The sequence below is a fragment of the Pelodiscus sinensis genome, chromosome 12, assembly GCF_052426305.1.
Source record: "Pelodiscus sinensis isolate ZL-2025 chromosome 12, ASM5242630v1, whole genome shotgun sequence".
In the NCBI taxonomy this organism is placed as follows: domain Eukaryota; kingdom Metazoa; phylum Chordata; order Testudines; family Trionychidae; genus Pelodiscus; species Pelodiscus sinensis.
The window spans coordinates 918507-933089 of record NC_143063.1 but is presented as its reverse complement, the minus strand read 5'-3'; the positions used below and the strand labels follow the sequence as shown (position 1 = coordinate 933089).

Below are 14583 nucleotides of genomic sequence, written 5' to 3'. Positions count from 1 at the left end.
AGCTGTGTGCTCCTGTGGGTCACGGAGCCGCTGTTCTGTGCCGAGCGCAGAGCCGAGCCAGCCAGGAGCTGTGTGTTCCTGTGGGTCACGGAGCCACTGCTCTGTGCCGAGCGCAGAGCCGAGCCAGCCAGGAGCTGTGTGTTCCTGTGGGTTACGGAGCCGCTGCTCGGTGCCGAGCGCAGAGCCGAGCCAGCCAGGAGCTGTGTGTTCCTGTGGGTCATGGAGCCGCTGCTCTGTGCCGAGCGCAGAGCCGAGCCAGCCAGGAGCTGTGTGTTCCTGTGGGTTACGGAGCCGCTGCTCTGTGCCGAGCGCAGAGCCGAGCCAGCCAGGAGCTGTGTGTTCCTGTGGGTTACGGAGCCGCGGCTCTGCGCTGCATTGTGTCTGAGCCGAGCGCAGAGCCGAGCCAGCCAGGAGCTGTGGGTTACGGAGCCGCGGCTCTGTGCTGCACTGTGTCTGAGCCGAGCGCAGAGCTGAGCCAGCCAGGAGCTGTGTGTTCCTGTGGGTTACGGAGCCGCGGCTCTGCGCTGCATTGTGTCTGAGCCGAGCGCAGAGCCGAGCCAGCCAGGAGCTGTGGGTTACGGAGCCGCGGCTCTGTGCTGCACTGTGTCTGAGCCGAGCGCAGAGCCGAGCCAGCCAGGAGCTGTGTGCAGCTGGGTTCTGAGAGCTGGCTTGGGTGCGAGGGGGGGGACAGAGGATTCACAGCAGACTACAGTCTGGAAAATCCTGCTGGTAAGTCAAACTTGTGAGGGGTGGACACCATGCGTGATCAGCTCCTGCCTCACCAAGCCCGTTCCCTTCCTGGGGATAGCACAGGATGCGCTGCTGCAGGACGGCGCCGAATGCTGCAGCACTCCTTGCTCTCAGGAGCGGGCAGGCTGCATCGAGGCGCTGGCACGGCCACACTGCTCTCTGGAGCCAGACGTCCCTTCAGCTCCAGGCCATCACTCCAACTCACCGCACGGTGCGGTAGCATGGCAGCCTCTAACCACCACACTGCCCCGGCTCGGCTGTGTCCCCTTCGGGGACAGGGAGCCCCCACTCCAGCGTGGCACTGAGGACAGCAGCGCCAAGCAACGGGGTGAATGCTCAAGCTTCTGGCCAGCATGAGACAGGAGCATTTTCTGCTGCCTCACAGGGCGCGGGGCCCTAGGGCCTCAGAGCACTCTGGAGAGGTGAACGTTGTCACCACTGCCTGCTTGGAACCCCCCCGCGTCCTGCTACGGCTGCGTGTCGGCTCCAGGTTCTTCCACCCTCCAGACACGCCAGAGCTCAGACCGAGAACTACAGGAACGCTTCCCCAAGCCTCTACAGCGCCCTCTGGGGCAGTGTCCCTCACCTCAGTCCTCCCCACACGGCCATCGCCCCTCTCCTCCCGCGCCTAAGGCTGCTATTTCGGGCCTTCCCATTCCCGATGCAGCAGGAAGCAAAGCAGGTTAGGAGCCAGCTGACCAACGATACTGAATGGACCGACTCTCCTACGGATTTCCTAAGTACAAAATATTGGCCGGATTAAATAAATCACCTTCAAGTACTTGAGCTGTTCCTGGTTGCATCACGTGGCGGAAATGCACCACTGCCCTCCTTTCTGCCCGGCTTCTTTTTACACACATTGGAGACGTGTGTCTGGAGCACGACTCGTGGCCATTTCCTGCCCCGCCAGAGTCTAGCTGCAAGATTCTGGCTTCCCTCAGCAGGGCAAGCGCAGATGGCGCGCCTGGGAACCGCTTGCACCATAAGCAGCAGGGGATGGAACACTGCAAAGTACAAATTATTCCCCTGGCTCTTCCCAATCCCCTTAGCCAGGCAACTCTGCCTTCCTCGGCACGGAGTCCAAAGCCGAAAGTCCTGCCCAGGAGTTTAGCAAAGACCACGCACAGGGCTGCGCGTTAGGCTGCGCCTCTGGCTTCCAGCACAGCCTCAGAAGTTAGAAACGCCATCAGCCTGCGACGGTACCGGCCAGAGCTGCCGGAGTGCTGCGAGGGAAGAGGTGACGGCCGGGGCCGGGAGAGGGGAAGAGTCATGCAGAACAAAGAGGAGGAGAGGAAATGGAGACTAGACAAGAGCAAACCAAGGGGCTCTCGGGAGGGAGCATCCGGAATGGGTGCTGGGCCCAGGGCAGGGAGTAAAGACTGGTTCCTTGGAGGATATGGCCCACCCCTCCTTGGCCCGTGGCAGTGACTCCTGCTGACCCTGCCTTTCCCAGCCGGCACTGCGAGATCCAGACCCACCCTCACCCACCCCGCGACAGGGCGCCGAGTCAGCATCTCGAGAGCACCGCTGGCAGACCCGAAGAAACCCTGCACTGAAGCGGTCAGAGGGGCGTCGCTCCCCCAGGGGCAACTCAAGTCCTCCTGCCCAACCGCAAATCAAGCCGTCTTACAGGCCAGAGCGAAGCGCCTTCCCAGCGCCCCGGGGAGTCAGAAATAGAAGCCAGGAGTCCCCCCAGCACTGCCGGCTGTCGTAGTCCCTTGGCAGCAGTGGGGTCCCCTGGTACGGGGCTGCACGGTCTGAGCCGACAGCCTCATGCAGCAAGAGCAACAGGCGAGTCAAGGCACGTGGCCCCGGCACGGCACAGCCCTCCTTTGCCCCGCGCCTGTCTCAGCCCAACACCAGCCAGGCCCAGTCGCCGCGCTCCCCCGGCCCCCTCGGCACAAACAAGGGAGAGCCTGATCAAAGCCACCACACGTCATGCTCGGTCAGCTCTGCGTGCAGCCTCCACCTGCCCTGGCACGAAGGCATCGGTCACAGGGCACCACGCTCCCCCGCCCAGCTGCAAGCCCCTGGCGCAAGGCAGCCAGGCCAGACCGGCCCCGGCAGGAGTGCAGGCTCTCTCGCCCCGCTGCCTTGCGGTAAAAGCTACTGCTCCCGTTTTCCTGCGGGAACGCTGCCGGGCAGTGAAGCCAAAGGGTCAGTCAGGCCAGTAACCAGCTGCAGGCCCCTTCACCATGGCTGGCCTTTTGCAGGGCGACTGGGCTCCTCCCCAGTCAGCGCGGGGGAGGAGGAGCGGTGGCGCCGAGTCCCAACCGCAAGGGCCAGTCCCCAGCAGCAGACAGACTGGCCCCAGCCTTACCACCAGGCTTCAGGCCCGGCAGCTCCTTGCAGGGTGGGGAGAGCGCTAGGCACGGCAGCTAGAGACGGGCTTGTCGGGACTCAGAGAGACAGCCTCGCGCTGGGACCCGTGCAGGGACCAAACTGGGGGCTGGACTCGCTGCCATTAGACTTGCTGGGGCCCGGAGCTAAAGCTGAAGCCAGCGCTCCAGCGACCCGGGCTCCGGCTCCCCCACCCCTGGGGCCAGGGAGTCATGTTGTCAGAAGGGGGCTGCAGGGCAGAGCCACCGGGCTAGATGACCCTGCAGAGCCAGAGGCTTCCTGGTGCGTCCTAGCCTAGCCCACAGCCCAGGGGAGAGCAGCTGGCAAGCGCTGCCGAGGCGCCCCACTCACCTCGTCTGACTCATCCGACAGCGTCCGCAGCAAAATGGGAAAAAGGCTGTCGGTGTGCCGGAACATCTGCAAGCAGAGACACGGCCTCAGAGAGTCGCCGGCCCCTGGGAGCTCCGGCTTTGCAGGGCGTTTCAACTGGACTTGGAACTCCGTCCTGGAGCGCAAGCGTGGGCAAGGGCAACAAGGACACTCCCAGGAGACTCACGGCCGCGGGGCTGCTGAGCTGTGCCTAGGGCGGTCCGGGATGTACTGCCGTGCGAGGGGGCGCTAGACTCAGCCCTATGGGTACTGCTAGAACAGGAGATGTCTGAACCCACCCGAAGCTTGGTGTTTGCTCCAACAGGGCAGACGCTCAGCTTGGTTTTTACCCTCCTCTCAGGAGCGGCGGCTTGCCCACCCGTGCCCTGAACTCCCCCAGGTCGGCTGGGCTCGTCTGGATGAAGCTGGGGCCTTGCGCACGTTTGTAGGGACCATTCTCTCAGCCCAGCTGGACGAGCGTCAAGCAGCCAGGGCACAGGAAGCCCCGCCGCCGGGAAGTCTCAGAACGAAGGCTCCAGCGCTCTGCTGGAGTGAACACGCCCTGCCAGTCCGGCTCATCCCCAGGCCTAGCAATGCAGTACCCGTTAGCTAGCCCAGCTCCTGCTCTTGCCTCCCAGGGCTCCCCATGCCGCTCCTCCCAGAGACCCGGGGCTCAGACGCTCCGCGCCCACTACACAGACCAGGCAGCGCCAAGCAGCTCAGCCGAAGAAGCAGGTGATGGCCCCACTGGATCCCACGTCAAACTCACCTTCCGTGGCGTCTTCATGTACAAGTGATAGAGCCATTTCAGGACTGCGATTCTGGTCATCATCCCGGTGGCTGTGTCGTGAAGGTGGCAGTCCAGCACCTGCACGATCCCATCCAGGTTCAGGGTCACCGGGACCCGCTCACTGCTGCAGACGACCGGGGCAGAAAGAGGGTCACTTGTGTGAGAACCTGCCCCCGTGCCGCTCTCCTACCGCTCATGGGGCTGCGACCCCTGCTGCCCCACACTGGCGCTCAGAGCAACCCCAGTGCGGAGCTGACTGGCCAGGCAGGAACTCAGCACCGTGGGGCGGCACAAACCTGCAGGAAGCATGGAGCATACAGAGCCCCTCCCGCGTCGGACTGGGTTTGCCATTCCACTCCCTCGTGCTGCCGGGCCAGGGCTTGCGGCTTCTCCCTCTCCCCAGGTATTTCTACTCTGGGCTGACGTGACACTGAGCTGTGCGATTTCAGCAGCCTCCCCCTCCCTGTGATCCCGGGGCCCAGGTGTGCCTGACTGCCCCAGCCCCTCACGTCACCTGGGCTGCAGCACTGGCTGGGGCGCCGAGAGCGAGTGGGCTCGCGTCTCAGGTCTGACTCCTTGGCAATATCAGCCCTCGGCCCATGTCTCCGGAGGGCAGGAGGACGCTTTCCTGGGGTGGGCTGTCCCTTAACTGCTGCAACCAGTTTCTCGAACACCCCGCTGAAGCGCCGGGCGGGACACTGCGCTGGAGGGACCCGCCGGAGCAAGTACCAGGCTGGGAAACCACTGGTGGCGCAGCACGTCTGGAAGTCGACCGGGAGCCCCAGGAGTCCCCAGAATCCACAGGCTCCTCCCCCCAGCTTTCTCCAAGAGCTCACCCCAGCCATTTCTGCTGGATCTCGGGGATGGGGGAGGGCTGACGGCTGGGGCCCACCTACATGCAGGGCAAGATGGCGGAACCACGCCCAGAAGATGCTCTGAAGACCCAGAAGGGGCGATGTCCTGTGGGTATTTCTAAGAGACTGAATTACACAAGTGTGTGCTGAACTCATGAGTGATCCACCGCAGCAGCTACTGCGCTGGGACACCGGCCGTGAGGCAGCCAACTTGCCTTGGCGTGTCCCTGCGGATTATTCTACGTGCATTTGCATCCCTACAGAGTCAATGTCTCTGCAGAAGTTGCAGTAAAAGAGGGTTTGATTCTCCCCACCAGGCAGCCTGAGGGCGAGACAGGGAGACCCTGGCCCGCTAGGAGCTATAAGGATTGTCTGACCATTAACATTTGTGCAGGGTTCTGATCAAGGCTAGTGCAGCTATCGGGAGCTGGAGCCGAGGCCAGCTGATCTCGTGTCTCAAGGCTTCCCTGCGGGAGTGCAGAAGAGGCAGGCCCAAGAGGTTTCAGATTAGGGTGCAAATTGGGCCGTAGAACTCTTGTCTATCAGGCGACTGTATTCAAACCTGCCAACTGGGTCTGGCATCCAGCGTTACAACGCTAAGTTCCAAACCCCTGGCCACAGCACATGCCAGCCAGGCAAGCGGCTGGGACGTGCAGGGAATGGATCATGGTGCGGCAAGGCAGAGTAGTCTATCTCCACAAGACTGAGAATGCGAGTCTAGTAAGGAGACCAGAGACCAGTAAAAGCAAAGTCCAGACTCAGTCCAGGAAAAGCTGGTCAATCCGAAAGGCAAAGTTCATACGGGGTGAAATCCACGTCCAGCCTAGCGAGACTGAGCTCCTACAGAGAGTGAGACAACTTCCCGGTCGGCATCTATCTCCCACATTCATTGCTCTGGCTCTTCTGTAAGCATCCTCAGGCAGCGCAGCGACGCAGGCCGTGCGTGCACAATCACAGCGCACTGGTGTCAGTGACACACTGCCGCCGTTGCACCGTGCTGTGCAGGGCGGCGACGCAGGCCGTGCGTGCACAATCACAGCGCACTGGCGTCAGTGACACACTGCCGCCGTTGCACCGTGCTGTGCAGAGCGGCGACGCAGGCCATGCGTGCACAATCACAGCGCACTGGCGTCAGTGACACACTGCCGCCGTTGCACCGTGCTGTGCAGTGCGGCGACGCAGGCCGTGCGTGCACAATCACAGCGCACTGGTGTCAGTGACACACTGCCGCCGTTGCACCGTGCTGTGCAGTGCGGCGACGCAGGCCGTGCGTGCACAATCACAGCGCACTGGCGTCAGTGACACACTGCCGCCGTTGCACCGTGCTGTGCAGGGCGGCGACGCAGGCCGTGCGTGCACAATCACAGCGCACTGGCGTCAGTGACACACTGCTGCCGTTGCACCGTGCTGTGCAGGGCGGCGACGCAGGCCGTGCGTGCACAATCACAGCGCACTGGCGTCAGTGACACACTGCCGCCGTTGCACCGTGCTGTGCAGGGCGGCGACGCAGGCCGTGCTTGCACAATCACAGCACACTGGCCTCAGTGACACACTGCCGCCGTTGCACCGTGCTGTGCAGTGCGGCGACGCAGGCCGTGCGTGCACAATCACAGCTCACTGGCCTCAGTGACACACTGCCGCCGTTACACCGTGCTGTGCAGTGCGGTGACGCAGGCCGTGCGTGCACAATCACAGCACACTGGCGTCAGTGACACACTGCCGCCGTTGCACCGTGCTGTGCAGTGCGGCGACGCAGGCCGTGCGTGCACAATCACAGTGCACTGGCGTCAGTGACACACTGCTGCCGTTGCACCGTGCTGTGCAGTGCGGCGACGCAGGCCGTGCGTGCACAATCACAGCGCACTGGCGTCAGTGACACACTGCCGCCGTTACACCGTGCTGTGCAGTGCGGCGACGCAGGCCGTGCGTGCACAATCACAGCGCACTGGCGTCAGTGACACACTGCTGCCGTTGCACCGTGCTGTGCAGTGCAGCGACGCAGGCCGTGCGTGCACAATCACAGCGCACTGGCGTCAGTGACACACTGCTGCCGTTGCACCGTGCTGTGCAGAGCGGCGACGCAGGCCGTGCGTGCACAATCACAGCGCACTGGTGTCAGTGACACACTGCCGCCGTTGCACCGTGCTGTGCAGTGCAGTGACGCAGGCCGTGCGTGCACAATCACAGCGCACTGGCGTCAGTGACACACTGCCGCCGTTGCACCGTGCTGTGCAGAGCGGCGACGCAGGCCGTGCGTGCACAATCACAGCGCACTGGCGTCAGTGACACACTGCCGCCGTTGCACCGTGCTGTGCAGTGCGGCGACGCAGGCCGTGCGTGCACAATCACAGCGCACTGGCCTCAGTGACACACTGCTGCCGTTGCACCGTGCTGTGCAGTGCGGCGACGCAGGCCGTGCGTGCACAATCACAGCGCACTGGCGTCAGTGACACACTGCTGCCGTTGCACCGTGCTGTGCAGTGCGGTGACGCAGGCCGTGCGTGCACAATCACAGCACACTGGCGTCAGTGACACACTGCCGCCGTTGCACCGTGCTGTGCAGAGCGGCGACGCAGGCCGTGCGTGCACAATCACAGTGCACTGGCGTCAGTGACACACTGCTGCCGTTGCACCGTGCTGTGCAGTGTGGCGACGCAGGCCGTGCGTGCACAATCACAGCGCACTGGCGTCAGTGACACACTGCCGCCGTTGCACCGTGCTGTGCAGTGCGGCGACGCAGGCCGTGCGTGCACAATCACAGCGCACTGGCGTCAGTGACACACTGCTGCCGTTACACCGTGCTGTGCAGTGCGGCGACGCAGGCCGTGCGTGCACAATCACAGCGCACTGGCGTCAGTGACACACTGCTGCCGTTGCACCGTGCTGTGCAGTGCAGTGACGCAGGCCGTGCGTGCACAATCACAGCGCACTGGCGTCAGTGACACACTGCTGCCGTTGCACCGTGCTGTGCAGAGCGGCGACGCAGGCCGTGCGTGCACAATCACAGCGCACTGGTGTCAGTGACACACTGCCGCCGTTGCACCGTGCTGTGCAGTGCAGTGACGCAGGCCGTGCGTGCACAATCACAGCACACTGGTGTCAGTGACACACTGCCGCCGTTGCACCGTGCTGTGCAGTGCAGTGACGCAGGCCGTGCGTGCACAATCACAGCGCACTGGCGTCAGTGACACACTGTCGCCGTTGCACCGTGCTGTGCAGGGCGGCGACGCAGGCCGTGCGTGCACAATCACAGCTCACTGGCGTCAGTGACACACTGCTGCCGTTGCACCGTGCTGTGCAGTGCGGTGACGCAGGCCGTGCGTGCACAATCACAGCGCACTGGCGTCAGTGACACACTGCTGCCGTTGCACCGTGCTGTGCAGTGCGGTGACGCAGGCCGTGCGTGCACAATCACAGCGCACTGGCGTCAGTGACACACTGCTGCCGTTGCACCGTGCTGTGCAGTGCGGTGACGCAGGCCGTGCGTGCACAATCACAGCGCACTGGCGTCAGTGACACACTGCTGCCGTTGCACCGTGCTGTGCAGTGCGGCGACGCAGGCCGTGCGTGCACAATCACAGCGCACTGGCGTCAGTGACACACTGCTGCCGTTGCACCGTGCTGTGCAGTGCGGTGACGCAGGCCGTGCGTGCACAATCACAGCGCACTGGTGTCAGTGACACACTGCTGCCGTTGCACCGTGCTGTGCAGTGCGGTGACGCAGGCCGTGCGTGCACAATCACAGCGCACTGGCGTCAGTGACACACTGCTGCCGTTGCACCGTGCTGTGCAGTGCGGTGACGCAGGCCGTGCGTGCACAATCACAGCGCACTGGCGTCAGTGACACACTGCTGCCGTTGCACCGTGCTGTGCAGTGCGGCGACGCAGGCCGTGCGTGCACAATCACAGCGCACTGGCGTCAGTGACACACTGCTGCCGTTGCACCGTGCTGTGCAGCGCGGCGACGCAGGCCGTGCGTGCACAATCACAGCGCACTGGCGTCAGTGACACACTGCTGCCGTTGCACCGTGCTGTGCAGTGCGGCGACGCAGGCCGTGCGTGCACAATCACAGCACACTGGCGTCAGTGACACACTGCTGCCGTTGCACCGTGCTGTGCAGGGCGGCGACGCAGGCCGTGCGTGCACAATCACAGCTCACTGGCGTCAGTGACACACTGCTGCCGTTGCACCGTGCTGCACAACGCGGCTACACAATTCTCTGCTCTTCCAACAAGCCTAACCCAGGATTTCATGGCAGTACCAAGGGCATCGCTTTCACATGCCCGCGGCTCACTGCACAGGCCTGTGAGGCAGGTGCTCTCCCCCAGCCCATCTCCCTAGAGCTAGAGTCGCTGCCCTGGAGCGCTGAGAGAGCTGGCCCGTGGGCCCTGGGGCAAGGCACGGGCATTTTCTCTTGCGCATTCAGCGCTGCCTGTGACTTGAGCGCTCGCTGCCCGCAGAGCAGGGGTGGGGCGGGCAGCCTCGGGGCAAGCTTGCCCTGGCGTGGCCCTGCCAGCAGGTAGCATGACCTGGCAGGCAGCAGGTAGCAGCGGGGAGTTCAGCTTCCACAGCCGCTGTCCAGCCGTGCCAGCTCAGTCCGGATGGGCGTGCCAGCCTCCGAAAGGGGAACAGAGGGGCTCTCGAGCTGCCCAATGGAGAGCCCCGCGTGGCCCTCGCAGCAGCCCTCCTGCCCAGGGAAAGCTGGGAGGGGGGGCTCCCATTGGTTGTGGCATGAGAACATCCTAGTCGTATTTACATTAGATTGACACCCCCCCCCCCGAGTGAGTTATTCCTTCTCCCGTCTGCCGTCGGGTTCCCGCACCTCCGAACCGGGAGGGGCCCTTCCACTCCCTCTCTCTCATCGGCAGTCACTGCTCTCCTCTCCCTCCATCGCAACCCCCGGAGGGGCTCAGGCCAACCCACCCTCCAAATGCAGGCAAGGAGCCTGCTGGAGGATAGGGGAGCAAGTCGGCATTCGCCCTGCTCCAGAAGGGGCTGACCCGAGCCCCAGGACTGTATCCGGGTGACAGCAGCTTTCACTCCCCCGATCCGTGCTGACTGTATTCCAGTGCTTCCGGGGATGGTCCGGTCTCTCTCCAGGAGCCCCCCAGTGCTTCCGGGGATGGTTCGGTCTCTCTCCTGGAGCCCCCCAGTGCTTCCGGGGATGTCCCGGTCTCTCTCCTGGAGCCCCCCAGTGCTTCCGGGGATGGTTCGGTCTCTCTCCAGGAGCCCCCCAGTGCTTCCGGGGATGGTTCGGTCTCTCTCCAGGAGCCCCCCAGTGCTTCCGGGGATGGTTCGGTCTCTCTCCTGGAGCCCCCCAGTGCTTCCGGGGATGGTTCGGTCTCTCTCCTGGAGCCCCCCAGTGCTTCCGGGGATGGTTCGGTCTCTCTCCAGGAGCCCCCCAGTGCTTCCGGGGATGGTCCGGTCTCTCTCCAGGAGCCCCCCAGTGCTTCCGGGGATGGTCCGGTCTCTCTCCAGGAGCCCCCCAGTGCTTCCGGGGATGGTTCGGTCTCTCTCCAGGAGCCCCCCCGTCTCCCAGTGCTTCCGGGGATGCTTCGGTCTCTCTCCAGGAGCCCCCAGTGCTTCCGGGGATGGTTCGGTCTCTCTCCAGGAGCCCCCCAGTGCTTCCGGGGATGCTTCGGTCTCTCTCCAGGAGCCCCCCAGTGCTTCCGGGGATGGTCCGGTCTCTCTCCAGGAGCCCCCCAGTGCTTCCGGGGATGGTTCGGTCTCTCTCCTGGAGCCCCCCAGTGCTTCCGGGGATGGTTCGGTCTCTCTCCTGGAGCCCCCCAGTGCTTCCGGGGATGGTTCGGTCTCTCTCCAGGAGCCCCCCAGTGCTTCCGGGGATGGTTCGGTCTCTCTCCAGGAGCCCCCCAGTGCTTCCGGGGATGGTTCGGTCTCTCTCCTGGAGCCCCCCAGTGCTTCCGGGGATGGTTCGGTCTCTCTCCAGGAGCCCCCCAGTGCTTCCGGGGATGGTTCGGTCTCTCTCCAGGAGCCCCCCAGTGCTTCCGGGGATGGTTCGGTCTCTCTCCTGGAGCCCCCCAGTGCTTCCGGGGATGGTTCGGTCTCTCTCCTGGAGCCCCCCAGTGCTTCCGGGGATGGTTCGGTCTCTCTCCAGGAGCCCCCCAGTGCTTCCGGGGATGGTCCGGTCTCTCTCCAGGAGCCCCCCAGTGCTTCCGGGGATGGTCCGGTCTCTCTCCTGGAGCCCCCCAGTGCTTCCGGGGATGGTTCGGTCTCTCTCCAGGAGCCCCCCAGTGCTTCCGGGGATGGTTCGGTCTCTCTCCAGGAGCCCCCCCGTCTCCCAGTGCTTCCGGGGATGCTTCGGTCTCTCTCCAGGAGCCCCCCAGTGCTTCCGGGGATGGTTCGGTCTCTCTCCAGGAGCCCCCCAGTGCTTCCGGGGATGCTTCGGTCTCTCTCCAGGAGCCCCCCAGTGCTTCCGGGGATGCTTCGGTCTCTCTCCAGGAGCCCCCCAGTGCTTCCGGGGATGCTTCGGTCTCTCTCCAGGAGCCCCCCAGTGCTTCCGGGGATGGTTCGGTCTCTCTCCAGGAGCCCCCCAGTGCTTCCGGGGATGGTTCGGTCTCTCTCCAGGAGCCCCCCCGTCTCCCAGTGCTTCCGGGGATGCTTCGGTCTCTCTCCAGGAGCCCCCCAGTGCTTCCGGGGATGCTTCGGTCTCTCTCCAGGAGCCCCCCAGTGCTTCCGGGGATGGTTCGGTCTCTCTCCAGGAGCCCCCCAGTGCTTCCGGGGATGGTTCGGTCTCTCTCCAGGAGCCCCCCAGTGCTTCCGGGGATGCTTCGGTCTCTCTCCAGGAGCCCCCCAGTGCTTCCGGGGATGGTTCGGTCTCTCTCCAGGAGCCCCCCAGTGCTTCCGGGGATGCTTCGGTCTCTCTCCAGGAGCCCCCCAGTGCTTCCGGGGATGGTTCGGTCTCTCTCCTGGAGCCCCTCAGTGCTTCCGGGGATGGTTCGGTCTCTCTCCAGGAGCCCCCCCGTCTCCCAGTGCTTCCGGGGATGGTTCGGTCTCTCTCCAGGAGCCCCCCAGTGCTTCCGGGGATGGTCCGGTCTCTCTCCTGGAGCCCCCCAGTGCTTCCGGGGATGGTTCGGTCTCTCTCCAGGAGCCCCCCAGTGCTTCCGGGGATGGTTCGGTCTCTCTCCAGGAGCCCCCCCATCTCCCAGTGCTTCCGGGGATGGTCCGGTCTCTCTCCTGGAGCCCCCCAGTGCTTCCGGGGATGGTTCGGTCTCTCTCCAGGAGCCCCCCAGTGCTTCCGGGGATGGTCCGGTCTCTCTCCTGGAGCCCCCCAGTGCTTCCGGGGATGGTTCGGTCTCTCTCCAGGAGCCCCCCAGTGCTTCCGGGGATGGTTCGGTCTCTCTCCAGGAGCCCCCCCGTCTCCCAGTGCTTCCGGGGATGCTTCGGTCTCTCTCCAGGAGCCCCCCAGTGCTTCCGGGGATGGTTCGGTCTCTCTCCAGGAGCCCCCCAGTGCTTCCGGGGATGGTTCGGTCTGTCTCCAGGAGCCCCCCCCGTCCCCCAGTGCTTCCGGGGATGGTTCGGTCTCTCTCCAGGAGCCCCCCAGTGCTTCCGGGGATGGTTCGGTCTCTCTCCAGGAGCCCCCCAGTGCTTCCGGGGATGCTTCGGTCTCTCTCCTGGACCCCCCCAGAGCTGACAGCCCACCCTCGCAAGGCGGAGGTGGGAAGTGCAGCACCACAGAGGCTGGGTACAGAACCCAAATCTCCAGGCCAATCCCTATAGCGTGACCGTGCTGCATCAGCGCAGGAGGTTGTATGCACGGATGCCTTGGCATGGAGTCAGCATAACCTGGATTGGAAAGCCAAAAAGCCGCTATTCCCTGAGCAGCTAGTACGTACCCAGGTTCACAGGCTACGAGGCCTTAGTGATGGAGTAGAAGTTTGGAGGAACACGTCTGCAGGGACCAATAAGCACGCCCAGACTGGGTCAGACCAAAGGTCCATCTAGCCCAGTGCCCAGAGGGAATGAACAGAACAGGGCAATAAAGTGGTCCATCCCGTCCCCCATTCCCAGCTTCTGACAGAGACTAGAGACACCATCTCTGCCCAGCCCGGCTAATAGCCATGGACCTAACCCCCAGGAATCTAGCTAGCTCTTTATAGAACCCTGTTCTAGTCTTGGACTTCACAATATCCTCTGGCGAGGAGTTCCACAGGCCGACTGTGCGTGGTGTGAAGAAATACTTCCTTTCGTTTGTTTAAAACCTGCTACGCATTAATTTCATTTGCTGACTCCTAGTTCTTGTGTTGTGGGAAGGTGTGACGGCACGTTGGGGGTTCCCCGTCTCCTGCACCCCGAAATGGCACAAACAGACTGCACCAGCCAGTGGAATTGAGGGTGGTTTATTGCTCCTCCAGCACAGCGCAGCACAGATGTAATCTGGTTACAGGAACTGGGGCTAAGAGGCCTCAGTGCCCCCCCTTGAGATAGGGGAGTCCCAGCCCCCTCCCCAGCTCCTTATTCCCTGCCTTCCAGATAGGAACTAACTAACCCTCTCCAAGCCCTGCCCCCCAGCCAGGGCAGCATTCCACCTTCCTTTGTTCCTCTCCATGGGGGGTGTCTGGCCACTGGTTCAACAAGTTTGGCATTACCTCTGCCTAGTGAGGTTTTCCCTGCTGGGTCTTGCTCCAGACAGCAGGGGTCACCACAGCCCAGCAAGTACCCCCACTATGTCACAGAAGGATTAAATAACTTTTCTTTATTTACTTTCTCCACAGCAGACATGTTTTATAGACCTCTATCATATTCCCCCCAGCCATCTCTTCTCCTAGCTGAAAAGTCCCAGTCTTATCAATCTCTCTTCATATGGCAGCTGTTCCAGATCCCTAATACTTTTTGTTGCTCTTTTCTGAACCTTTGCCAATTCCAATTCATTTTTTTGAGCTGGGGCAACCACATCTGCCTGAATAGTCAAGAGACGAGCACACCATGGCTGTGTCTACACTGGGCCACTTATTCTGGAAAAGCAGCCGCTTTTCTGGAATAACTTGAAAGCTGTCTACACTGGCCGCTTGCTTTTCCGGAAAAGCACTGACGATCTACTGTAAAATTCTCAGTGCTTTTCCGGAAAAACTATGCTGCTCCCGTTCGGGCAAAAGTCCTTTTCTGGAAAAACTATTCCGGAAAGGGCCAGTGTAGACAGCACAGTAGTCTTTTCCGCAAAAAAACCCCGATCGCGAAAATGACGATCGAGGCTTTTTTCCGGAAAAGCGCGTCTACATTGGCCATAGACGCTTTTCCGGAAAGGCATCCTGCCAATGTAGACGCGCTTTTTCCGGAAATACTTATAACAGAAAACTGTTCTGTTTTAAGCATTTCCGGAAAAGGGTGCCAATGTAGACACAGCCCATGGATTTCTACACAGGCAGTAATTGTTCTGTCTTGTTATTTATCCCTTTCTTAACGATTATTTGCTTTTTGGACTGCTGCTGCACATCGAGTGGGTGTTTTCAGGGCGCTAACAA

General features: G+C 62.6%; 1 protein-coding gene across 1 annotated transcript in view; it reads right to left on the bottom strand.

Moving 5' to 3' along the window:
• Positions 1 to 14583, bottom strand: part of VAC14 (VAC14 component of PIKFYVE complex) — a 111211-nt gene that overhangs the window by 74253 nt on the left and 22375 nt on the right. The window contains exons 11-12 of the mRNA XM_075940642.2: positions 4229 to 4373; positions 3442 to 3507 (exon numbers count right to left, since the gene is read on the bottom strand). Coding sequence (XP_075796757.2) covers positions 3442 to 3507; positions 4229 to 4373 — 211 coding nt within the window. The remainder of the gene's footprint in view (positions 1 to 3441; positions 3508 to 4228; positions 4374 to 14583) is intronic.